Genomic DNA, 23138 nt, shown 5'->3' on the forward strand with positions numbered 1-23138 from the left:
TAACTTTCAAGAACAAGTTGACAAACCAATATTTTTGATTGACAGTGACGGATATTTCACATAACCTAGTATATAAAAGATGCATAATCATCAGACACCAATTTTTTTCAAAAGTTTGTTGTCGCTGCTGTTTGGAATATGTTAAACAAAGATAAACAAAAATGACGTCATTACAAATAGGTATAATTTCGACTTTATTGTCAAGTGTAAAGTGTACGAGCAAAGTTGCGGTTTTCACAATGGTAAAGTTAACGAAACGAGAAAAAATAGAAATTCTGTGCATGGTTGGGTTTGGTGATAGAACACGTACTCAAAGAGAAGCTGCTCTATTATACAATGAAATCCATCCATGTCAAAAGGTGGTGAGTAGAATAAAGGCTAAATTTAGAGAATTCGGTCATGTTAGAGCCGAAATCGTTTGCAACTTGACAACTTGACGTTTTGCTTTCTTTGGAAGAAAATCCATGCCGTCCTCTGTCGCAGATTGGGGCAAATTTACACATGGCGAAATTTATAGTTCACCGAATAGTTAAAAAGCACAAATATCACCCCTACAAAGTTATTCCTGTGCAAGAGTTATTTGATGATGATTTCATAGGCGAAATGAGTTTTGTGAACGCTTACAAAACACGTGCAATCTAAATAATAATTTAGTAACAAATATTATTTTTTTCGATGAAGCCACGTTCTGTTTGAATTGTAGTGTGAAAAGACAAAATTGTCGATATTAGGCAACAGAAAATCCGCATTGGATGATGGAGGTAAACACCCAGTACCCTCAAAAACTAAATGTGTGGTGTGGAATAGTACGCGGAAGAGTAATAGGTCCCTTTTTCTTTGAACAGACTTTAACGGGGCAAGTGTATCTCGATTTTCTTCAATTTGAATTAGTTCCAGCATTACTAGCTTTATTTCCAAATCCATTGGACCCAGACTATCCTCACGAAGAACTAATTTTCCAGCAAGATGGCGCTCCTCCGCACTATGCTGCCACTGTGCGTACATTTTTGGATGAAACCTTTCCCAATTGGTGGATAGGAAGGAGAGTACCCATCGAATGGCCTGCTAGGTCGCCTGACCTATCACCAATGGACTTTTTTTTGTTTTTTTGTGGGGATACCTCAAGTCGAAGGTATTTGTTAATAGGCCAAATAATCTAGACGACTTGAAAGAGACAATTCGCAGAGAAGGGCGCGCCATAACTCCGGAAATGATTGAAAATTTACAACGAGACTTTATTGATCGCCTTGGATATTGTCAAGCCGTGAATGAAAACCATTTTGAACATTTAACTTAATTTTTGTTCTTTTTTTATTTGTTACATGAATCGTCTTTTTTTCGATATCTGTTGAATTTAGATATAGGACATGATGCATGAAACATACGTAGAATTCCACGCGAAATTCAAAGATGAAATAAAAAAGGTGCTTTCGTTTGAAAAAATGAAGTTGATGGTCGTAATTTTTGAGCAACCCTGTATATACAAACTTCACGTACAAAAATGCACAACTTGAAATAAAAATCGACGGGTCCGAGCCTTTTTTGTTCGAACACACCCCTGAATTTTAAATGAATTTAGACATAACTTTTGGGATGCACTGTATAAATAGGCACACATGGACAAAGTTAGTCTGTAGACTTAAAAGCAACCAAATCAAATTTTTGTTGCTTCAATAATAATATATTAATAAATTGTTATTATCATTTTTATTACTATAATTTTTTTACCATACGTATCATTGACACGCATTGATTTATTGAAATTTGCTTGGAATCCCTCGGGTTGCATATGCTAGTTAACTTACGCTTAGACGTAGGATACTGGAACGCACTCCAATAATATAACGGTCGTGGAATAACACGTCAAATTTGACATTGACATTTGTTTAAATTTCAAATGCTAACAATTCTCTTGCTTGGCAGTTAGCTATCTTCAAGTTTGTTTAAGTTTTTAAAATAAAGATATAGCTATTCTAATTGAGTAAATGCAAATTGATTTTGTGGAGCAGAATACTCGCTCAAAATATGTCCACGTCCAGTAAATTGCCGAAACCGTCAGGCTTAAAAGTGCCACAAATTCGAGTGCCAATAATCAGAGCCCAGGACACAAATTCAATACTTAGTTTTCATGGTAAACCTGCGGCATTACATCGACGTTCTAAGTCTGTTACTGATTTGACTAGTGTCGGAGCTAGAGAGAAACTGTTGGATTTTAAATTACCAGCAAGGGCTCCACCAACAAAGGTTAATGGTGTTAAGGAGCTTAAGGCCCCACCTCGGCCTCCACTAAGTACATTCCCTTCTAATTTTAAACAGCAGTCTGTAGGTATGAGACGTCGTTCAAAATCGGTTACTGACCTTAGTAGTCTCAGTCGAAGTAGACCAATTGATCTTAAAATGTTGCCTGAGGTATTGCAAAAAGTCCCCCAGACTGAAATAAAAAAGCAAGCACCCTCAAAGGCTGTAAAGAAACAGGCAGTTCCTCTGAAAGCAAAGGTTGAAGTTACAAAAAAAACTGCTTCCAAAAGACCTTTACAGGAGAATATTGAGGATGGAGCAACAAAGCCGAAGGTTTACAAGAAACTTCCTGAATGGGACTATAAAGGGAGGTTTTCTCAATTGACAGAGAAATATAAAATTCTAGAAGAACAAACCAGTAACTTAAAGAAAAAATCTGAAACTGCAATATCAGGTACAAAAAGTTTTTTATTTATACGTTTATTATATACATATGCACAACATCAAATTGATATTGGTTTCAATCTTAACATTAAAGCCACTAACATGCACTTGTTGACATCACCCATATGTGGAGAAATATATGTAAATATCTGATTACCATCAAACATCCTAAAAGAAACAATGACAATTTTATAATTTATGGTTTTAATAGGATAGTAATGGTCTAGATATCTTTTCTTTTTTTTAAACAATAAGTACAATTACTTAGAAAGCATAGGCCTATAATATTTTTTTTTGTTGATTTTAACATGTTAAATGTTTACAACCTTTAACAGAAATAAAAAATATTTTATACATTATACACTAACTACATTTGTGTTAAAGGTGTTGGCAAGTAACCTAAATATATTGTACTTAAACCTAGAGAAAAATAAGGAAGAAATATTACTGAAATAATATATTTTATAAGTATATTATTTGCGTAGTATACTTAAACAAACAAATAATCCTAAATGGTGATTATCATTTTTTCTTTTAATGTTAAAGCTAGAGAGACTAGTGTTATAAATATCTATATTTGCTACACAATAAGTTATTATTTCTCATATTGTTGTGAGGGTTACTTAAACCTATTAACTATATCAATTCTGGAGAATCTAAACCATTTAGCATTTTATATTAAGTACACAAGTCCTGCTGGTCTATCCGTTGCACTAGTGTTTAGTTGTTTTGTGAAAAGTTTTTGAAGAATCTCATAATTAACCATATGTTCAGGGATTTTTAGTTTGAATGCAACATGTATTAGAAATCTTCTTTGCACTCTCTCTAGTTGATATTTATGTTTCTCATAGTATGGAAACCAAACTGGGTTTGCATATTCTATAACTTGACAGACTATGGCTAAGTAGACATTTCTTAAAATGAACATATTGTCAAAATTACTTAGAAAACTATTACAAAACATAACAACTGCAAAGCCTTATTTAATACTATTTCAATAAGCCCAAAAAAACTTAGTTTCACATCTAAGCAAACTCTTTGATATAAACTCTTTTAAGTTAGACATTGTTTAATGAGTAATTCAAAATAAATAGAGTTTTGTGAAATAACATTGTTTTATATTGTCCACATGTAGACGCAAATGGTTTATATCCTAGTACTAGCACTTTATAATCCTGTATAAATATAATCATACTTAATGAAAGTTGTGCTATACCCAAACCTAATACGGACCGATTCTACCAAGAATCGAAATTTATTAGCAGTAACATGTAATTAAAAGAAAAATCTCTAAATCTAAAAAAAAAAAAAGAGAAAGAAAGTTATCTTTTTCTGGTGATCTATTCTGCAATTTTAAGTGCCATCAATCATCATACTTAGAATACAACAATCCTCTAATATCTTTAAAGATTAGAAAATTAACTTGAAAAGAATTAACATTTTTCAAATTGAATTAAAACCAATAATATAACCCACAGAGACATATACATGACACTCACTGATACTACAAAATATGATATTTTTAATGCAAATTAAATCTATATAAATGTTTATATTTTTCTTATAATACTTAATAATTTTTAAAATAGTTAGAAATCAACCTTGTTGCATTTGTCTAGCGGTATTGTTTTAAAGGGTCAAACATGTCAATTATTTTCACAGAATTAGATATTTTTAAAGTTGTTTTTCCTATTAAAAAAATTAGACTTAAATCTAACAAAATATTTTGGCTCATTGAGGATAGGAAAATTTTAGGTAGAAAGACCACTATGCAGAATTACTCAAATTGTCATTCATTGGTTTGACTCTTATCTCATGGTCATTAACATATAAATAAATAAAAAGGACTTTATTTTTGACTCGGCGAATTTCAGCAATGCTGCTTTTAACCAAGTACATAAATGATCAGTATACCTACATAATAGATAATGTTTGGAATACAAAATATAAAAGATTACCACTGTATCTAAATTCACAATCTTAATAATTATAAAACAGAAAAAAAATATATAGGTAAATCCAAAATAATGAAATCATAAAAAATTAAATTATGAATTTAATGAACTAAACCATAAATTATAACAAATAACAATAATCCATGCATACAAAACAGTAATGGGCAAGAAGTTCAATGTAATATCTAATTAAAAGACACAAGAAATAAGCAATAAGATGGAAAAAAAAAATCATGTAAAAAAAAGCATTGTTATTAATCTAATAAAGTCTGTCTGTACTATTTTTTAAAAGCTTGTCTTTGCAAACCTATCAAACTGGATGGTATTTCATTTAAAAGTTTGCTGGCCTGGTAGCTAAAACAACCTCTGAAAAGGCTTGTTTGGTATTTTGGTATTTCCAGTCGATTTCTGTACCGTGTATTTAAGTTGTGTACAGAAGTTCTATATGATAATTTGTCTATTAAATACTGAGGTGTTTGTGTTGTTATGAGATTCTTTAGAAAGGAAGCAAAATGCAACTTTTGTCGTTTTTCGATATTAAGACACTGTAGTTCTTTTATTTTGTGACTTATGTGATCCCTGATTCTTAAATTGAAAATTAATCGTGCACAAGAATTCTGTATCTTTTGCAATTTAAACTTTGTCCCACAATCCTTGAAAGGTCCGTAAACATACTTGCCATAATTGGTATGAGAGAGCACCAGTGATTCACAAAGTATTTTTTTGAGTGCAAAATTGATAAAATGTTTGCTTTTATAAAGATTTCTCAGCGCATAGTATTCTTTCCGGCATATTTTAGAAACATGCGATTTAAATCGTAAATTGCTATCTAGAATGATGCCCAAGTTTTTGTACTCAGTAATCACCGGTACTCCTTCGCCCATCATTTTTATGTTTATGTTGGACAATACATAATCCCTTTTGTTACCAAAAAACAGCACCACTGACTTCTTTGGATTCAATTTTAGATCATTTTTATTTGAATAAGCATGAATTTGATCTAAGCCTTGGTTAATTTGTCTTTCAGCTTCAAACCAGCCTTCCTTCTCAAAAGAAAACTGAATCTGACTATCATCAGCAAATTGCTTTAATTTACACTTGTTGGTTATACACCGGTGCATGTCCATCATATAGATTACAAAGAGCAGCGGGCCCAATATTGAACCTTGCGGCACACCTTTTAAAACAGGCAGCACACTCGAAAACTTCTGGTTAATAATCACTCGCTGAGATCTTTGTGTTAAATAACCTCTTAAAAGTTTTATGGTTTGGTCGTTAAATCCATAATACTGTAACTTGGCACACATAAGTTCTGGATCCAGCGTGTCAAAGGCCTTGCTGTAGTCAAGTTACACCAGGGCACATTGTTCTCCTTTATCTATCGACTGGATAATTTCATCCAAAACGTCCAGCAAAGCTGTACCTGTACTAAAACCTGACTGATATTTATAGAAAAGATTATTTTTTTGCAAAAAATCGAAAATTTGATGGTATATTATCTTTTCAAAAATTTTAGAAACCACGCACAACAAACTAATTGGCCTTAAGTCTGAGTGACTCTTAGGATCACTATTTTTTGCCAAGGGTAAGACTAGCTGTTTTCCATTGTTGGGGAAAAGTGCTAGTTTCAATCATTTGATTAAAAATATGCATTAGAAACGGAATAACAACTGGACAGCATAGTTTAAGGATTTGAAGCGTAATCCGACCCTGATGCATTTGACGTAAGCGAAGAAATAGCACGCCCGACTTCGTAATCATTAACCAAACGTAAACCAAAAGTGTCTTGAACGATCGAATTGATTTGGTAAAATTTTATTGTAACTGGATCAACACTTGGACATATTTGCTGTACAGATTGAATAAAAAAGTTATTTATTTCATTTGGATCCTGTAGTTGCATGGGAATGTGATAATTGCTTTTATTTTTATTATAAACATTCATGTCATTAAGACCTTGCCAAATTTTTTTGCTATTATTTGTGGTGCTCAGAAAATTGAGATAAGCTTTTTTTTCATTGCGAACCGCCCGTGTAATCCGCCCTCCCAATCACCAACGTTTTTTGACTTTTTGTACTTTGACAAAAGGCTATTTCTATATTTTTTCATTGTTTGCAAAACCCCAGTAAACCAAGGAGATTTTGGTCTGGTTACCCTTATTTTACGTTTTGGCGCATGCTTATCAAAAAGTAACAAAATATTATCTGTCAGCGTACTAATTTTGTCATCAAGATCAACTTGATTAAATATTTGTCCTTAGTTTAGGTTAAATAAGTCGCTATTAAATTTTTCTAGATCAAAATTCCTGTAGTCACGATACTCGAGAATTTTCGGAGGCAACACTGGCAAATTAATTGTAATATTACAGTATATTAATCGATGATCAGATGTTTCATGCATGTCGTGATGATAGACCTGACCATTCAGCAAATTCTCATTTGAAATGATAATCACATCTATTAAAGAGGCCTTTTTTAATAAAAATCGAGTGGGATTCATAACAATCTGTCTGAAATTAAAAGACTCAAGCAAATTGTTGAAAGTTTCATTAATAGCCGCATAATCTAACAAGTTTATATTAATATCGCCCAACAAAATCAACTCATCACAAAGAGGTAAAATGTAACCAATAGAATTCTCCAAGATATAAATTGCATTTAAAGCGTTGAATTTTGGAGGACGATAAAAAATTCCTAATCCCAATATAATGGTATTTACCTTCATAATAAGCCATGGTTGCTCCAACTCCTCGTTCTTATCATAAGCATCAAATTCAGTTACACACAAGTCACTTCTGAAGTAAACACCAACACCACCACCTCTAGTATCACGATCTACTCTTAAAAACCGGTAGCCCTCGATAGACACGTATTCATTAGAAATGTCCTTAGAAAGCCAACTTTCTGAGATATAGTGTCATCTGGAGGTCAAAGCAAACATTGCATGGGAATTCCTCAAAGCTCAGTACTGGGATCTGTTCTTATTTCTGCTGTTTATCATTTTTGATCTGTCTTGGCTGTCCATTAAAGGAAAGATACACTCAAAATATACCAGAAAGAATACTTTGATTGGAAGTGATCAGAATCCAGTAAACTTAGAAAAATTTAGGGTACCTGGTGTGGACCTAGCGAGAAATGTGTAGTTATAAAATATGCTTATATGGAATTGGGGATGGATTTTTTTGGGATTGAAACACTAACACAGAATTCTAGACACTGTTTTTTCCCATGCAATTCAGACGCAATTTAACCCATCTTTGTGGTACTTCAGATTTAATTTTATCCATATAAACTTTACCCAGAAATCAATGTTCTATGAAATTATTTAACTGAATGATCATATGTTATATACTTGCAAATGGAATTACATTATACAAATAAATGAATTTTTTCATACATTAAGTTAAGGTGAGATGAGAAAATTATTAATGCCTATAAATATCTTTTTTGGTTTTAATGAGGAACATATTGTTCATATTCTCAGAACTGCCCATAATTATGTTTTATTATTATGTATACTTACTGCAGACTTTATAAATGGTGAAGAATTCTTTATGGAAGGAGATTCAGTGGCTTCATTCATAATTTAAAGTAAGTTTTGCTGCAATTGAATCTTCTATTGATTTTTGAGTCTACTCTATAATTATAATATTAAAATGCCTCAAAATATAATAGAGTAATAAAATTATACTTAATATTTTGAGGCACACTGAGGTGTTGGATTTAAATAAGAAATATTTGTTTCTATTAAACAATTTCTTAAAATATGATTTAATTTAGAAATAATAAAATAGTATAAAACATATTTAATAATTAAACTTACATACTCAATCCACTTTTGATAATCTTTCAGGCTTGAATGTCTTATATATTTTTTTATTTGCAGTTTTATTTATTTCTGTTAATTTTAATTTATTTTTATTTATCATTTTCAAATTACTTCTCGTCAGTTAAAGTGAATTTTTTTAAAATCAGAATACACCAAAATTGAAGAAGAAGTCATAGATTTGCGCCAAAACCGGAAGATTTTAGAAAAACGTTGCCTAAAGTTTGACGAAATATCAGAGGAGCTTACAAAATTAAAACCCTTGTATGAAAGTTTAGTTGAGGAACATAAAAAAGCTGTTGAGGAACTTAGCAGTTTGATAGTTGAAAATGAAAAAAATGCTTCAGAAGCCAAAAGAATTAATGGTACTATCATTCTAATATTTCAAAAAGACAGAAGTTATATTTTTTCATTTTAGGACTTTATAATAATTTACAACAGGCTCATGAGAAGATCACAGAGCAATATCAAGATGTTACAGCTAAATATGAAAAGCTCAGCAAAATATCTGCTAAAGCACTTGACAAGGTAGAAAACTTAACGAAAACTCTAGAAGAAAGGGATGAGGAGATTGTAAATCTTAAAAACCAAGTCGAAACGTTGGAAAGTTCAGTATTTGACCTGGAAACCAAACGACGTATGATGCACAATGTAATTCAGGACCTAAAGGGTAAGAAATATATAAAATAAAAATACATAACATATTTTGAAAATAAGCAATAAAAATTGTACATAAATAACTTTAAGGTAATATAAGAGTATTTTGCCGTGTACGTCCACCTCTATCCTCTGAACAAGACAAAATGGAATGCTATATAGCGTATGTAGACGAAAATGGTTTAGAATTACGAAAAAGTCATGAGAGCATCAGTCAAATAACGGGAAAAGCACAAGAAACTCGTTCCGAGTTCACTTTTGATAAAGTATTCTCGCATCAGAGCAAGCAGGAAGAGGTAATTTTTTTCTTTTCTGTGTCCTATATTCTAATTTTACAAAATTACTCTTTAGGTTTTTGAAGATCTAGCCCAGTTGGTGCAGTCAGCATTGGATGGATATGACGTATGTGTGTTTGCTTATGGTCAAACTGGTTCAGGAAAAACATACACTATGCAAGGGGAAGAGGGTGTTGCCTCTGGAATGATTCCTAGGACAGTAAGGTTGATTTTTAAGACAATTTCTAGGTTGGAAAAAGAAGGATGGAAATATGAAGTGCATGTAAGTTATACTTGAAAAATCGTACATGTTTTAGTGTAAAACGATATTAGTATATACAGGGTGGTTCATCGAAACAGTACAGCAAGGATTATGGCTTTGAATGTAAGCATAAAAAAAAATTAAGAATACTCTTATTCATTCTTTTGGGGAACACATTTTGTCATTTTCTTCGGTATATTTTGCGCGAAGTGTAAGAAAATATAGAGGCGTTAGTAAACAGTTGAACATTACCAACTTTTTTGGGTTTAAATGATACTTAAGGGTCATAAAAACAATATCCCTTTGGTTCTATGCTCAATAAAAATATAAAACAGCTTTAATTGTATGAGTACCTCTTCAACTTTTTGTTTTTGCTTATTGATAGATGTAATACCTATCTTACCTGCAAGATATAATAACTAATGTTCATATACATAATTATATTATATTCATACAGGAGTGAGTATGTGTTAGTTGGTAGTATCAGTTTTCAGACAGCATAAATATGTCCTATGGGTAACGAGAGGATTTGGAAATATAAAGATCCAATGTACGTCCGTAGGATGAGACCAATGTCATAAAAGTAGATGGTCGAAGGACCACCTTATAAAATTTTCCACTGGACGAATAATTTGTCATTGCAAACCGATATATAAAATAGCATGGCCAATGGCCCTTCACTGAACATTTTGCTTGGCATTGTGAATTTATCAACATCATGAACTTGCAAGAGACAGATTTATAGTCACTAATTTATTCATCCACCAGCACTATTTGCTGTATGCCTTTGAGAGATCATAGCAGATTGATATCTTAGGTACCGACTTCCCTAAGACTTATGATATGAGCATCTAATCAGTAAGCTTAAAGCAATAAGACTTGTAAATCTTCTGTTTAAATTCTGTCGCAGTATTTTGGCAGGTAGTCCCGATCTGGTTCATGTGAAAGGCTTTTTGTCTAATGATGTATGGATGCTTCAAAGGTCACACGTGTGGGACCGTTACTTTTCAATCTTAAGTGATCTTAGTGATAGAATTTAATATTCTCAAGCAGTTGCCTGTTAAATTGTATAAAATATTAAATTCGGACTTTGATACCTTACTACAGGGACCTTGATAGTATTATTTATTTATTTATAAGCAATGATTACAAACCTAAAAATATATATTAGTTCAAGCAACCCAGTCCAAGTAAATACAAACTATGCAAACCTAACAGGCTGAAACTACAATTCCAACAATATAACAATGTTCAATCTTAATTTTAGTTGTATATAATTCGTATATAATTCATGTTGTCCCTATAATAACCCGATTATTTTCTATTAATAAATAACAAAAATATATTTTCATTGCATTATTTCAACGCACAATAGTAAAATAATACTGTGTGCGCGCTTAACATTATCTAAATGTCTTTAAAACCTAAGTTTGATGGGTATCTCTTTTTCTTTAAATAACATTATCTTGATAATCCATTTTTAGGTTATCTCAAGCTTTTTTAAAATTGTAGTTCCTGTATCACCGGAAGCAACTAACCCATAACTTATAATTGACTCTACTTGTTAGAGCCAGTAAATAGTTTTAGGAAACAATTTGTGTGACATTTCATAGAATAAGAGAAATTTCAGTCTAAGATGCAATGCACATGTTTTTCCCAATCCTCTTCAAAAGTGCAAGTTTATGATTTTATTGATGGTATAACGGGCGGTCTTGTGATCCCTTGTCTATTAATTTATGACCGAAGACACGTGTTTCACAAGGGCTCAGTCGAATGGCTTTTGCAGCATGTATTGGGTTAGATAAATGTGTTTTGCTTTTGAGAAAACTGAATTCCAACTTTTAGTATCGTTACGGTTTCGGCAGGCATCGAAAACCAATATTTTTCTCGACGGGTTCTTTTTCAAATTTCGAGGCTTTGCTTGCTGAATATTTAACTTACCATTAATTATTATCTATCTTTTTTGTTGTATATACTTTTCAACGTTACTTGTTTTCCTGATTTGGTCAGTTTTAGGAATTAAAGGATTGTGTTTAGAAAAACTGCCTTTTATTTCAACCGAACCAACGTGTTGCTGAGACGGGTAGTTTTGGTGACGCGACACTACTAGTGAAAAATTGATTATCTTTAAGGTTTTTAAGTCTAGGATATTTCTCAACTCATAAAACTTGTAGATGAGTTTTCTGATCCTGTTCCTGATCAGTTACATACCCTACCTGCTCCTTCCAGTTTAAGTTTTGGTTTTCTTTCAATACTTTTATCACAGGAACAAGGATTATTTACCGTTAAATTACAATAGATTCATGAATTTTTAGGTACAGAAAATGTGGTAAATTTTCATTACTTAAGGAAAAAGTTACGAATTTTATCTTCCCTATATTTAAAGAGAGCAAGCTATAGTCAAGCCATGTTTTAATTTAATGCTAACTCTGCGTTGAACTTTGCGATTTCCCATGATTTACCACAAATTATTATGCCCGTGTCATCGGCAAAGCAGTAAACAAACCCTTCTCTCTGAACTGAAATTATTCCGTTTATGTATATGATACAGAGCTATTAGTTTATAATGCATTAATAATAGTCTAGAGTGTTTGAAATTTTAGTTGGGTTGGGTTGGGGTATCAAATATAATTTTAAATGAATATTTTATAAATGGTTCAATATTAAAGGCTGTTTCTGAAAATAGAGATTAAGGGTTACATTTCATTGCAAATAAGCTTGTGGATCATCTTAATTCTTTTTATGTGTATCTTTTCATTTTATGTGGATTACAGTTAACAAAGCAATGTCTATTCTTGGATTTGTCAATTAGTTCAGGGTTATCATCTTTTTGCTTTAAAATTCCTTACTGCTCTGCTCTTTTGTGAAAATCATATTCTGGTGTCCTATATGGGACGAAGTCCACTAATTTTTCGCGTTCCTTTCCATCATGCTAATTATGGAGTACATTTCCCTCTGTGAGATTAAAGATTAAATTCATTATACCTACTTTGCGACAGTTTGAGTTTAATCCATTTACTAAGGGGTTAAACTCAATACAAACTGTAATAATATTTTGGTAATATAAATAAAGAAGTATATATTTTTATTCCTAAATTGTCAGAGAGTTGGTAAATTTATTTTTTTTATTTGATTACTGAATTATATTAGTTCTGTGAGGTAGATGATTGTTTGAAAGATAATCAAGAATTCTATTAGAGCTTTGTGTACTCCATTGTCTTTATGGATTTTAGGTAGACAATTTTTTTTTGTTGGCACAGAATTTTATAATTTTAACCATTTGGCCATATTCTCGTCAATATAGTTTTTACTTTTTAAGCGATTTATTAGATGATTGTTTTTTGTCTAAAGATTTATGACGGTTCTTCTTTTATTACTTTTTGTAAATGATTGGTTATGAGGAAAACGACTTTAAATATCGATTATTAATGTAATTTGGCTTATAGTAGAAGCAAATTTTATAGCTCTATTTTTTTAGCTCTATTAGATATTATTAAATAAAAAACATTAGTTGTTCTATTTTTCAGTCCAAAATGTGATTTTTTTTAACACCCGGTGTATCCTACAATAATGGCTATTTAAAACTACAGAAGGGTTTTTTTTTCGATCCCTAAACCAAAAAATATACCAATTGATAAATTGAAAACAATAGAAGAAAATGAAAGAAACAATAAATAATTACTTTCTAATAATTTTCTAGGATCACTTAATTTCCTACAAAATTATTTATACTATTTTAGCAATAAGTCATAATAAAACTTTCTTGCTTTTTTATAATTTGTAGCACTCACTAATTTTCATATTAATTCCATTTGTAGGCAAGTTTTTTGGAAATCTACAACGAAAACGTGCGAGATTTACTAAACGTAAACAGTAACCAAAAAATGGAAATCTATTTCAACGAAGGCAAAGGTACAACAGTAACGAATCTGACAATACAAGCGATAAGTACCGCAAATGAGTTGGAACAGTATATTAGAATTGCTCAAACTAATCGGGCTACCGCGGCCACTAATTTTAATGAGCACAGCAGTCGGTCACATTCAGTCACAAAAATTTATTTACAGGGTGAGAAAGAATAATTTGCCTTTTTTTTCTAGGAAATGATGTTATTTTTATTTTTACAAGGTACATTCAAAGACCAAAATATCGTTTATAAGGGGTCTATAAATCTGGTTGATCTGGCCGGGTCGGAAAATGCTAAACAGTCTGTCGGAGAGCGATTAATCGAAACGAAAAATATAAACAAGAGTCTGTCAACTTTGGGGAATGTCATTAGTGCTTTGCATAACAAGTCGAAACATGTTCCTTATAGGTAAGCTAAATAACATATAATAACTACTTTATTTTGCCTTATTTAATTAATTCAAAACCGTCTCGGCTTTTGGCTTAGGTAAGTTTGTCATTGCGCAATGTTTGTCATTTCAAAGGGATATATAAAACAGCATGTCCAATGGCCTTCTGATGAAGCCATCCAATGGATGAGGCAAACTTTGTCTTATCCATATAATACAGGGTGTTTAAAAAATATATTTTGTATATTCACATTAGTATAAACAATAACAATAAATGGTTGGAGATCTTTCAGATAGCGCTGGTACCTTTAAAAAGTCCTAAAAAAAAATCTTATGTTTGTATATCTTAACAACTTTTTTGCAAAATACATTATTGATATGTTAAAAAGTATTTATTTTAACGTTACAACTTTTATTGTTTATGAAAAAAAGATATGACAAACATGATTTTCGTGACTTAAATAAATATCTACAACTTCACAATAAAAATGTTATCTAAATATCTTAAGTTTTAATATGTACTTAAGGGAATATTAACACAAAACAAATTACAAAATAATACTTATAAAACAGATAAGTTTCTTTACATAAAAATTTGTTTTTGTTATTGTATTTTGATCAAGAACTTTGAAAGTTTCAAGAACCTCGAAGACGACTAGAATCGACAACTTAAATTTAAAAAAGTATATATAAATTTGCTGCCACAAAACCTCTTCAGAGCAATTCTGTTTTGCTCCAACCAGCTTTACTTTAAAGTTTATTAATTGAATCAATTAATTTTGCCACTCTTGCACAAAAGGCATAAAGCTATAGGCAAGACCTTAAAAGTATCTTATTAAACAAAAACTTATCAACAATACTCCAACACATACTTAGTGCTTTATTGAAATTTATTAGATCTTTTAAGTACGCTCTGATTAATCTTTAGATATGAGAACTGATGTAAAAAACTTTGGTAAACTGGAATAAAATTTTTTGTCTCAATTCTTTAGTTTAACTTCGGTTTCATCAAATACCATAATATACAGGGTGTTTCAAAATTCACTACATATATTTTAAGGGCGTATTCCTGAGGTCAAAATACTTTGAGGACTTTTTTTTCCTATAAACATGGGTTCTAAAATGCACCCAAGTGTAAAAAAAATCGATTTTTTAAAACTGTGTCTACAGTTTTGCATCAAATTTAACGAAATTTGGAATACCCCTGTTATTTTAGGCGGTCTATTTACTCTTTATCTTAGAAAAGGCGTAAAACTAATTTTAAGGGGTAAACTGAGGGGGTGCACACTTTTGACGGGCAAAATTTTATGTGTACATACATTTTTTTTAAAATTAACCTACACCAAAAAATAGACCATACAAAAATTTTTGGTCTCTTGCATTTTTTTATACGACTATTAGTTTTTGAGAAAATCGCCGGTGAATAAAAGGATAGCAATATCGTAAATTAAAAATCAAAGAAAAAATTTAGGAAGTAGGCTGTGTTTCGCAATTGTTGACATTTTTATTTTTGAGGTTTTAGTAGTAGGCTGTGAGTATTTGTTGTAGACATTTTTTAACTTGCTTGACATTTGAAAACATCTTGTCGAACTTGCATTGTCTTATTTATTAAATGTAACACGACGTTTCGGTTGGTAAGTATCTCCAACCGTTATCAAGTGTAAACTGACGTCAGTTTACACTTGATAACGGTTTGATAACAGTTTGATGTTTCTTATGCAACTGCCTGGCGGGTTTTGCACGAAAATAGCTCGTATCCATACCATATTCAAAGAGTTCAAGCTTTGCTACCTCAAGATTTCCCAAGGCGCTTACAGTTTGCAAGGTGGTTACTTCAGAGATGCGCGAGAGATAATTTTTTATCAAGTATTCTATTCACAGACGAAGCTCATTTTTCGCGGGAAGGGGTGGTGAATTTTCACAATGTGCATGTTTGGGCAGCAGAGAATCCGCACGAAATTAGGTAATCTCACCACCAGGGGGACTTTAGCCTTGATGTATGAGCAGGTTTAGAGGGAGATGAGTTAATTGGTCCTTTCTTTTTTCCTAGAATTTTAGTTGGCAACACTTATTTAGACTTTCTACAGCACCATTTAAATGGTTTACTAGACAATGTATCTTTACATGTGCGAGCGAACATGTGGTTTATGCATGACGGTGCCCCCCCTTTTTCTTATAACAACAACTATTATATTATTATTAACCCCACATTTCCGTATAACAGTGCATGACTATTTGAACTTTGTATTTCCTGAGAGATGGATTTGTTTCCTGAGAGAGGTATCTGTTTAAATTTTAATTATTACGTTATTGGTAGCCTTTTATTAATCAGTGATTTTCTCAAAAACTATTCGTATTATCAAAAAAATGCAAGAGACATAAAATTTAGATTTTTGTATGGCCCATATTCTGGTGTAGCTTAATTTAAAAAAAAAAATATATGCGTACATAAAATTTTGGCCGTAAAAAGTGCACCCCCTCAGTTTACCCCTTAAAATTAGTTTTACGCCTTTTCTAAGACAAAAAGTAAATAGACCGCCTAAAATAACGGGGGTATTCCAAATTTCGTTAAATTTGATGCAAAACTGTAGACACAGTTTTAAAAAATCTATTTTTTTTACACTTCTTGCGATGGCTGTAGCTTGAAGGGGGTGCATTTTAAGACCCATGTTTATAGGAAAAAAAAGTCTCTTTTTGACCTCAGGAATACGCCCTTAAAATATATGTAGTGAATTTTGAAACACCCTGTATGACCTATATTGTTAATATTCAATTGTATGATGGTTCTTAAATCTTTATCTACAAAAAAATATTAAAAAATACGCCTTATTGTTTCAAACATTTGTTGTAAGAACAAAGCTGTATAAAACAAAAAAATAAATAAAAGTAGGTGACAACAAACAACAAAAAATATACGAAATATACACACCAATAAAAATAAAATTAAAATAAAATAAAGTGCTAATAAAACCTAAAGTAGCTAAAAAAACAATCAAACTTATACCAGTAGGAACTAAGTACGTTAAAAGGTATCATTATAATATTCTTCCATATCATAATAGCGTCTGGCAACAAGCCATTTCCTAAGTTCCTTTTTAAATCTATGAGCCTGAAAAATCTGTCTTATTCTGATAGGCAAATGGTTAAAAAATTGACGACTATTATACACTACAGAGTCATGCACCAGGGCCGATCTGGGAATGGGCAATGGCACCCTATGCTGACCCTACTGACTCAAACTGCCACCGTATTTCTTGTGTATTAAATATGTATACTGTTTTAAGTATAAAGAGACAGGGCAATTTTAAAATTTTGTCCGCAACAAAGAGAGTCTTACATGAATCTGTAGCTTTGGCTTTATTCATGTACCTAATTGCCTTTTTTGCAATAAAAATAATGTATTCATTAAGTGTTTAGAACAAGATGCTCAAAAACATGTACCATACCGTAAATGGGATTCAGTTATTGCAAAATATGCCTGTTTAGTCATAACTTTAAACTCATTGGATATTAACCTAATTCAAAGCAGTTTGATGCAAGTTTTCTACCCGGTTGTTCCATATGTTGTTGAAATTTTAGTTTATTATCTATTTGAATGACTAAAAATTTAGTGTCTGATGTAGTGCTTAACTAAAGCTAAATAAAGTTTATTTGAGTCACACCAAGTTTTAATTAGAGGCAGGTCATTATTAATAATTTTTGCCAGAATGTTCTCATCCATATCACTCCACAGGACAGTAGCATCATTCGCGCACAAAGTAGATATCCCCAAAGTCTTTAGGCTCGTAAAATCGTTAACATAAAACAAAAATAAAAAAGAACCGAACCCTGAGGTACTCCATCATTCAAGGTTTGCTGAGTGGAAGCACCATCAAAACACGCAGACTGACTTCTATCATTCAAATATAAACGGAACCATTCCACTGCCTTATCCCTGAAACCATAGATATCCAACTTACGCAACAATATTCTGTCACAAACAATCTTTCGTTAGAAAAAAAGCTTTCATTAAGTCACAGAACAGTGCCGCTGCAACCTGTCCGTCATTTAACTACACATAAAGCCTTTCTGAAAAATTCAAAATTGGGTCACTAGTCGATTTTTTTTTTTTAAATCTAAACTGAGTAGAACTAAATATATTATTTTTTAGTGCGATATTTAAAATTTGTTTCTTAACAAGCTTTTCTATTATCTTTGAAAGGCACGAACTCTTCGACAAACAGATTCCTTGCTTTTGAGCTCAAAATTGTTAGCATAACCTGTTCCTCACTTAATCATTAAAATTTAAAAAACATTTAAATGTTTTTTAAATTTTAAGCTGTTATAGAAGTTGCAATTACCTAATTTAGGTTTCTTATAGATTTCAATACATATTTTGAACTCCCAGAAGATGATTTCCGATTTGACATAGCTTCATTCCGCTAGGGACATGATTATAACTGTTGCTAGCAGATAAATTTAATACCTGCAAATATGAACATTCAGCGACTTCAAAGTCTAATAACATGTGGAATACTTGCATGGGGGAAGAGAAGCTTCAGAAAACCATTTAAAACTTTTAAATAGCTAAACAAGTTAGCATATCCTGTAATTTACACAAAAGACTCTTGGCCAAAGAACAACAATATATGTTAATATTTTGCTCCCAGGCTTTATAACACGTTGCCTGAAAAAATTAATAAACATTAACTAAATTTAGAACAATGACTTAAAACTGGATACATATATGAAAGTGGACTAAAAGTATTTAAAGATTTGATAGATTTAAGGTGCACAAGGCGAAGCGTTAGATGTAAATGACATTAATTTTTTATAATTATTTAACTTTCAGCTATTTAGCTATAGCTTATTCTAATTTTTGAATATCTTAGACTATAAATTTTAATATTTGTGATCGTGACATTAATCTTTATTGTGAAGTAATATCTTAATCGTGACATGGTATACTGATTTTGATATTTTTAAGGACTTAATGACAGTGTAAAAAAATCAATTTATTTAAAGAAATAATAAATAGAAAAGCAGAAAATTAAGCAAAAGAAAAAACATTATAAAAAATCATTCCATAATAACCACATTATAACAGCGATAGATACTGATTAGTTAGGTAAAAAGTTAATTTAACCCTAAATATAATTTTCCAATTTTTTTTTTAGTTTTTATTCAAAACACAATGTCACTGTACACAGTTTAAATTAACTTTTAATTTAGGCTTTAAGTTCATTAAATTAGGGTTTCTTCAGGGGAAACCTAACGAATAGTAACACATCATGCATTAAACATGCAAAAACAAGTCAATTTGATCAGTTTTGTCAGAAAAATATTTGCTTATGCTCTTTTGGCAACATGTAGTGTTTGAGTTCACTTTTACCAAATATTCGGCAATTGCCTCAGACTTACTTGGACTAGTTAGCTGAAAATTCCAAATTCATTATTATGTAACGTTATCAAAATTATAAATTATATAATTGTTAAAATCAGAACATGTATGTTTTAAACAGGCTGAGCTTCAGTAACTGGTTTGTCAATTTTCTAAAAGGTTTCTCAACAGCGCGGAGCTGCTTACTCGCCAATTTGATATGAAGTTATAGTAAAGCACGTTTCAAGCTTGAAATATTATTTTTAATTTGTCTAAAACAATTTTAAAGGGCGGGACCTTACAGCACCAGCAATAAAGTATTACAAAAAAAAAATCAAAACAACAAATTCAACAAAAGATTTGTCGATTATTTTCCTTTTGTACCTCTTCACATGTTATTACAGATTGTTAATCGGGTTTCAGGAAAAATTATAGTACAACTACAAGCCTTCCAAGTTTAATCAAAGATATTCGAATGAACGAAGACAATAAAAATGTAACGTGTTTGGGATTGCTAGATTTTAGCAAAGCTTTTGACACTCTAAGTCATAAGCTGCTTCTAGCAAAACTGCAATATTTTGGCCTTTCAAGAACCTCGATAGATTTCTTTTCATTTTATCTTAGCAACCGTTCCCACTGTGTTGCAATATGTACTAATGACTACCTTCTAGCTAAGTCAGAGTACTCGATTATGCCACAGGGAATATACCTCAAGGGTCTATTTTGGGCCCACTGTTGTTCTCTATTTATGTTGCGGATATGTATAAGCATCTACAATATTGTAAGATACAACAGTATGCGGACGATTCGCAAATATATATATCATTCCCTGAAAGTCTGTTTAATACTGACTTAAATCATATTAATAATTTTGCCAAAAATCACAATTTAAAACTTAACCCTTCTAAATCGTCTGTAATATTTCTTGGTGGTACCAAACTAAAACTTAAGAGAGTATCCAACAATTTTGTTCCTAAAATAAATGATACACGCCTTCCAATAATGAAGGAAGTTAAAAATGTAGGTATTTATCTGGATTCTGAACTGTCTTTTAATGCACTTGTGAAGCGAAAATTAGGTATTGCCTATATGCGTTTGAGGAAACTCTGGAGCCTTAAGAAATATATACCGTCAAAGACAAAATATTTTCTCTGTAACAGTTTGGTCTTAAAAGTTCACTAACAGCGGAAACGGCCAATTCAATTCAAAAATTACAGAACTCCTGTTTACGTTTTTCTTTTAATATAACATACAGAGAACACATTACGCCTCACTTGAATAGGCTTTCCATTTTATCAATTACTAACAGGCGAAAATGTCATTAGCTGAGTTTTGTGCATAGAGTTTTAAAAACTGGTCAGCCACCTTATTTGCTTCAGTTATTTTACTGTCGTCGACATAACCATGATACAATGCATATAAATAATTTCTTAATTCCGCAAAATAAAACTGCGAATTTCCAAAAATCATTCAGTTACGTAGCTATTAAGTTATCGAATGAACTAGCGGACGCAATAAATACACAAACATATACATTTACATTTATAAAGAGTTTTAAAAGTAACTTATTGACCAAACAAGGAAATGTCTTGTAATTTATATATTTTAATTTTTTTTTAATTTCTTGTTACATCATTATAAGTACAAATAATTGTTTTATAAAAAATAAAAATTGAATCCCTCCATTATTTTTTAATTGAATGTGTATGTAACTGAATATGGGATTGAATTGATCTGTGTATCACAGGTTATTGCTTTGATTAAATCTATTATAGATTTCTAATTAATGCAATACAAATTGCGTGCATCTACGGTTTCTTTTAGCTTTTTAAGTGAAATAAGTTAAGAGAACTGATTACTGCGTCTGTTCATATATAAAAGTTTTTAGGAGTTTATTTTATTTTATTTTGTTTTATTGTAAATCTAGGTTTAGGCTTAGGTTTTATGTAGACTTAGGTTTTAATTTATATAAGTATAAGATTTTTGTATTTGACACTTTGCTGAAAATAGTATATTTATACTTTTAATGGGTAGCATCCCGCAGATATATCGACATCTTTGTGGTGTTGCTTATATCTGTGTATCGGTTGTTTATAATCGCGATGCTTTCCTTATTTGTCGTTTTTCGATGAATTGATAAGATAATTTCTGTATTACTTACTGTATTTTATGGACAAATAAAAAGGATTTTTTTTAATTCATCGTAAATTATTTAAAAAATATTATCTTATAAATGCATAATTAATTATTATTATAATGATATAATTAAATCTGTTTTTTACTTTATTTTAGAGATTCAAAACTGACCTACCTGTTGCAATCATCACTTGGAGGCAGTTCAAAAACATTAATGATTGTAAATATCGCGCCTTTGGAAGAATGCTTTCTTGAGAGCATTAATTCTTTAAGATTTGCCTCCAAAGTGAAGGAAGTGAAGACTGCCAGTAAACGGAATAAGATGATCATTTAAGCATAATTAATATATATGGAATTTATTGTATATAAATTATTTTAGAGAAAAAGTTTACCATACCTGTTAATTTATGAATTCAATTTTATATCTTGTCAGAATTAAATTGAAATCTTACTTACCACCTCAAGATTTTATTATTGTGAATTTCTAAGAACAAAATTCAAAATCTTAAATTAAAAAAAAATATTCAATTGGCGATTTGTACACACTTTAAAGCCAAAAGCAATCGGTTATAAGAAATGTTAGTAAATTAAGATTTTGTCAATATTATATTTTATTATATTACTTTTTCACATTTAGTTTTTTTTTAAATAAATTCATAAGTAAACAGGAATGGGAACATTTTTTAAACGCAGTTTTTTTGCATTGTGTGGACGTTGCAGAATTTGTCTTTTTTGAGCAAACTCTACCTTACAGGTAAGTCTCTGTCGCGTAGCCGCTGCTAAGTCCAAAAGTGCTGATAGCCGAGATACAGAGCGTTCAATGTATTCCGAATACAGGGGGGCATTGATAGTGTTTCAGTCTAAAACGTTTCGCCTACCAAGAAACAAAGGGGTCTCACATATTTAATTTGAAGGTAGACTAACAACACTAGTCAAAAAAATCTTACTAACTGGTCATTTAAATAGAAATAAATAGATTCAGGATATTTAAATTTTAATATTTAACACTTTGTTTATTGAAATTGTTTAGTTAGTATAGTTGTATATATGTATTATCTGATCTGATCATGTCTCTTGGTGAGCGAAAAACGTGTCAAGTGTCATCATTGACGAACTAATCATATAGATCTTGACCATTGATTTTGTGTTTTTATTGTCTTTATAATCTTACACTGCTCTCTTTGAGCATAACAGCCTTGTTTTCTGAATATTACCCTTTACGTTGAAAGTGCATGCAAATAAGAAACTCAAAGTAGACTTATTTAAATTATTAATTTCTAAAAACGCTTATTTCCTGTCTTTTTCTTAAAACGCAGTTTTTCCCGTTTGAATAAAAACAAATCACAATTTTAATTACTAGCATACGTGGTATTAAATCTATGGTTGCATTGTTATTTATCTTTTAAACAATAACGTAACGTTATAGAATTTAAAATAAAAATCAGAATATGATATAATAAATAAATAAATGAAATAAACTCTTTATATATTTTAGAAAAATAAATTACATATTCAATATATACTAGACCCACAATTACTTCTAAGAAATTGCGATAGCTCAATTAATTAATATATTATGTATGCAAAGAAGTTTGCTGTTTTGCTTAAGTTAGATACGTAAACGCATGCAACAATTCCTATTTGCAATCCTATAGAATAATTTTAAGTAGTATATCTGCGGCAAGATCCTAG

General features: G+C 31.0%; 1 protein-coding gene across 1 annotated transcript; it reads left to right on the forward strand.

Moving 5' to 3' along the window:
* The first annotated feature begins 1887 nt into the window (after window positions 1–1887).
* On the forward strand, window positions 1888–22078 carry LOC126745021 (carboxy-terminal kinesin 2). Its single transcript, XM_050452674.1, has 8 exons — window positions 1888–2692; window positions 8612–8827; window positions 8881–9132; window positions 9210–9415; window positions 9471–9677; window positions 13475–13724; window positions 13785–13971; window positions 21603–22078. Exons 1-8 carry the CDS (start codon window positions 2026–2028, stop codon window positions 21778–21780), a joined length of 2163 nt encoding a protein of 720 aa, XP_050308631.1. The 5' UTR covers window positions 1888–2025; the 3' UTR covers window positions 21781–22078.
* The last annotated feature ends 1060 nt before the right edge of the window (window positions 22079–23138 follow it).

This window comes from Anthonomus grandis, chromosome 1, assembly GCF_022605725.1.
Source record: "Anthonomus grandis grandis chromosome 1, icAntGran1.3, whole genome shotgun sequence".
Classification (NCBI taxonomy): Eukaryota; Metazoa; Arthropoda; class Insecta; order Coleoptera; family Curculionidae; genus Anthonomus; species Anthonomus grandis.

What these genes read in the sequence shown, in the direction of transcription:
- LOC126745021 (XM_050452674.1), top strand. Translation starts at nt 2,026, where the DNA reads ATGTCCACGTCCAGTAAATTGCCGAAACCGTCAGGCTTAAAAGTGCCA. An exon ending in TGTAATTCAGGACCTAAAGG is followed by an intron (nt 9,133 to 9,209) that starts GTAAGAAATATA and finishes AATAACTTTAAG; the next exon opens with GTAATATAAGAGTATTTTGC. An exon ending in ATCAGAGCAAGCAGGAAGAG is followed by an intron (nt 9,416 to 9,470) that starts GTAATTTTTTTC and finishes ATTACTCTTTAG; the next exon opens with GTTTTTGAAGATCTAGCCCA.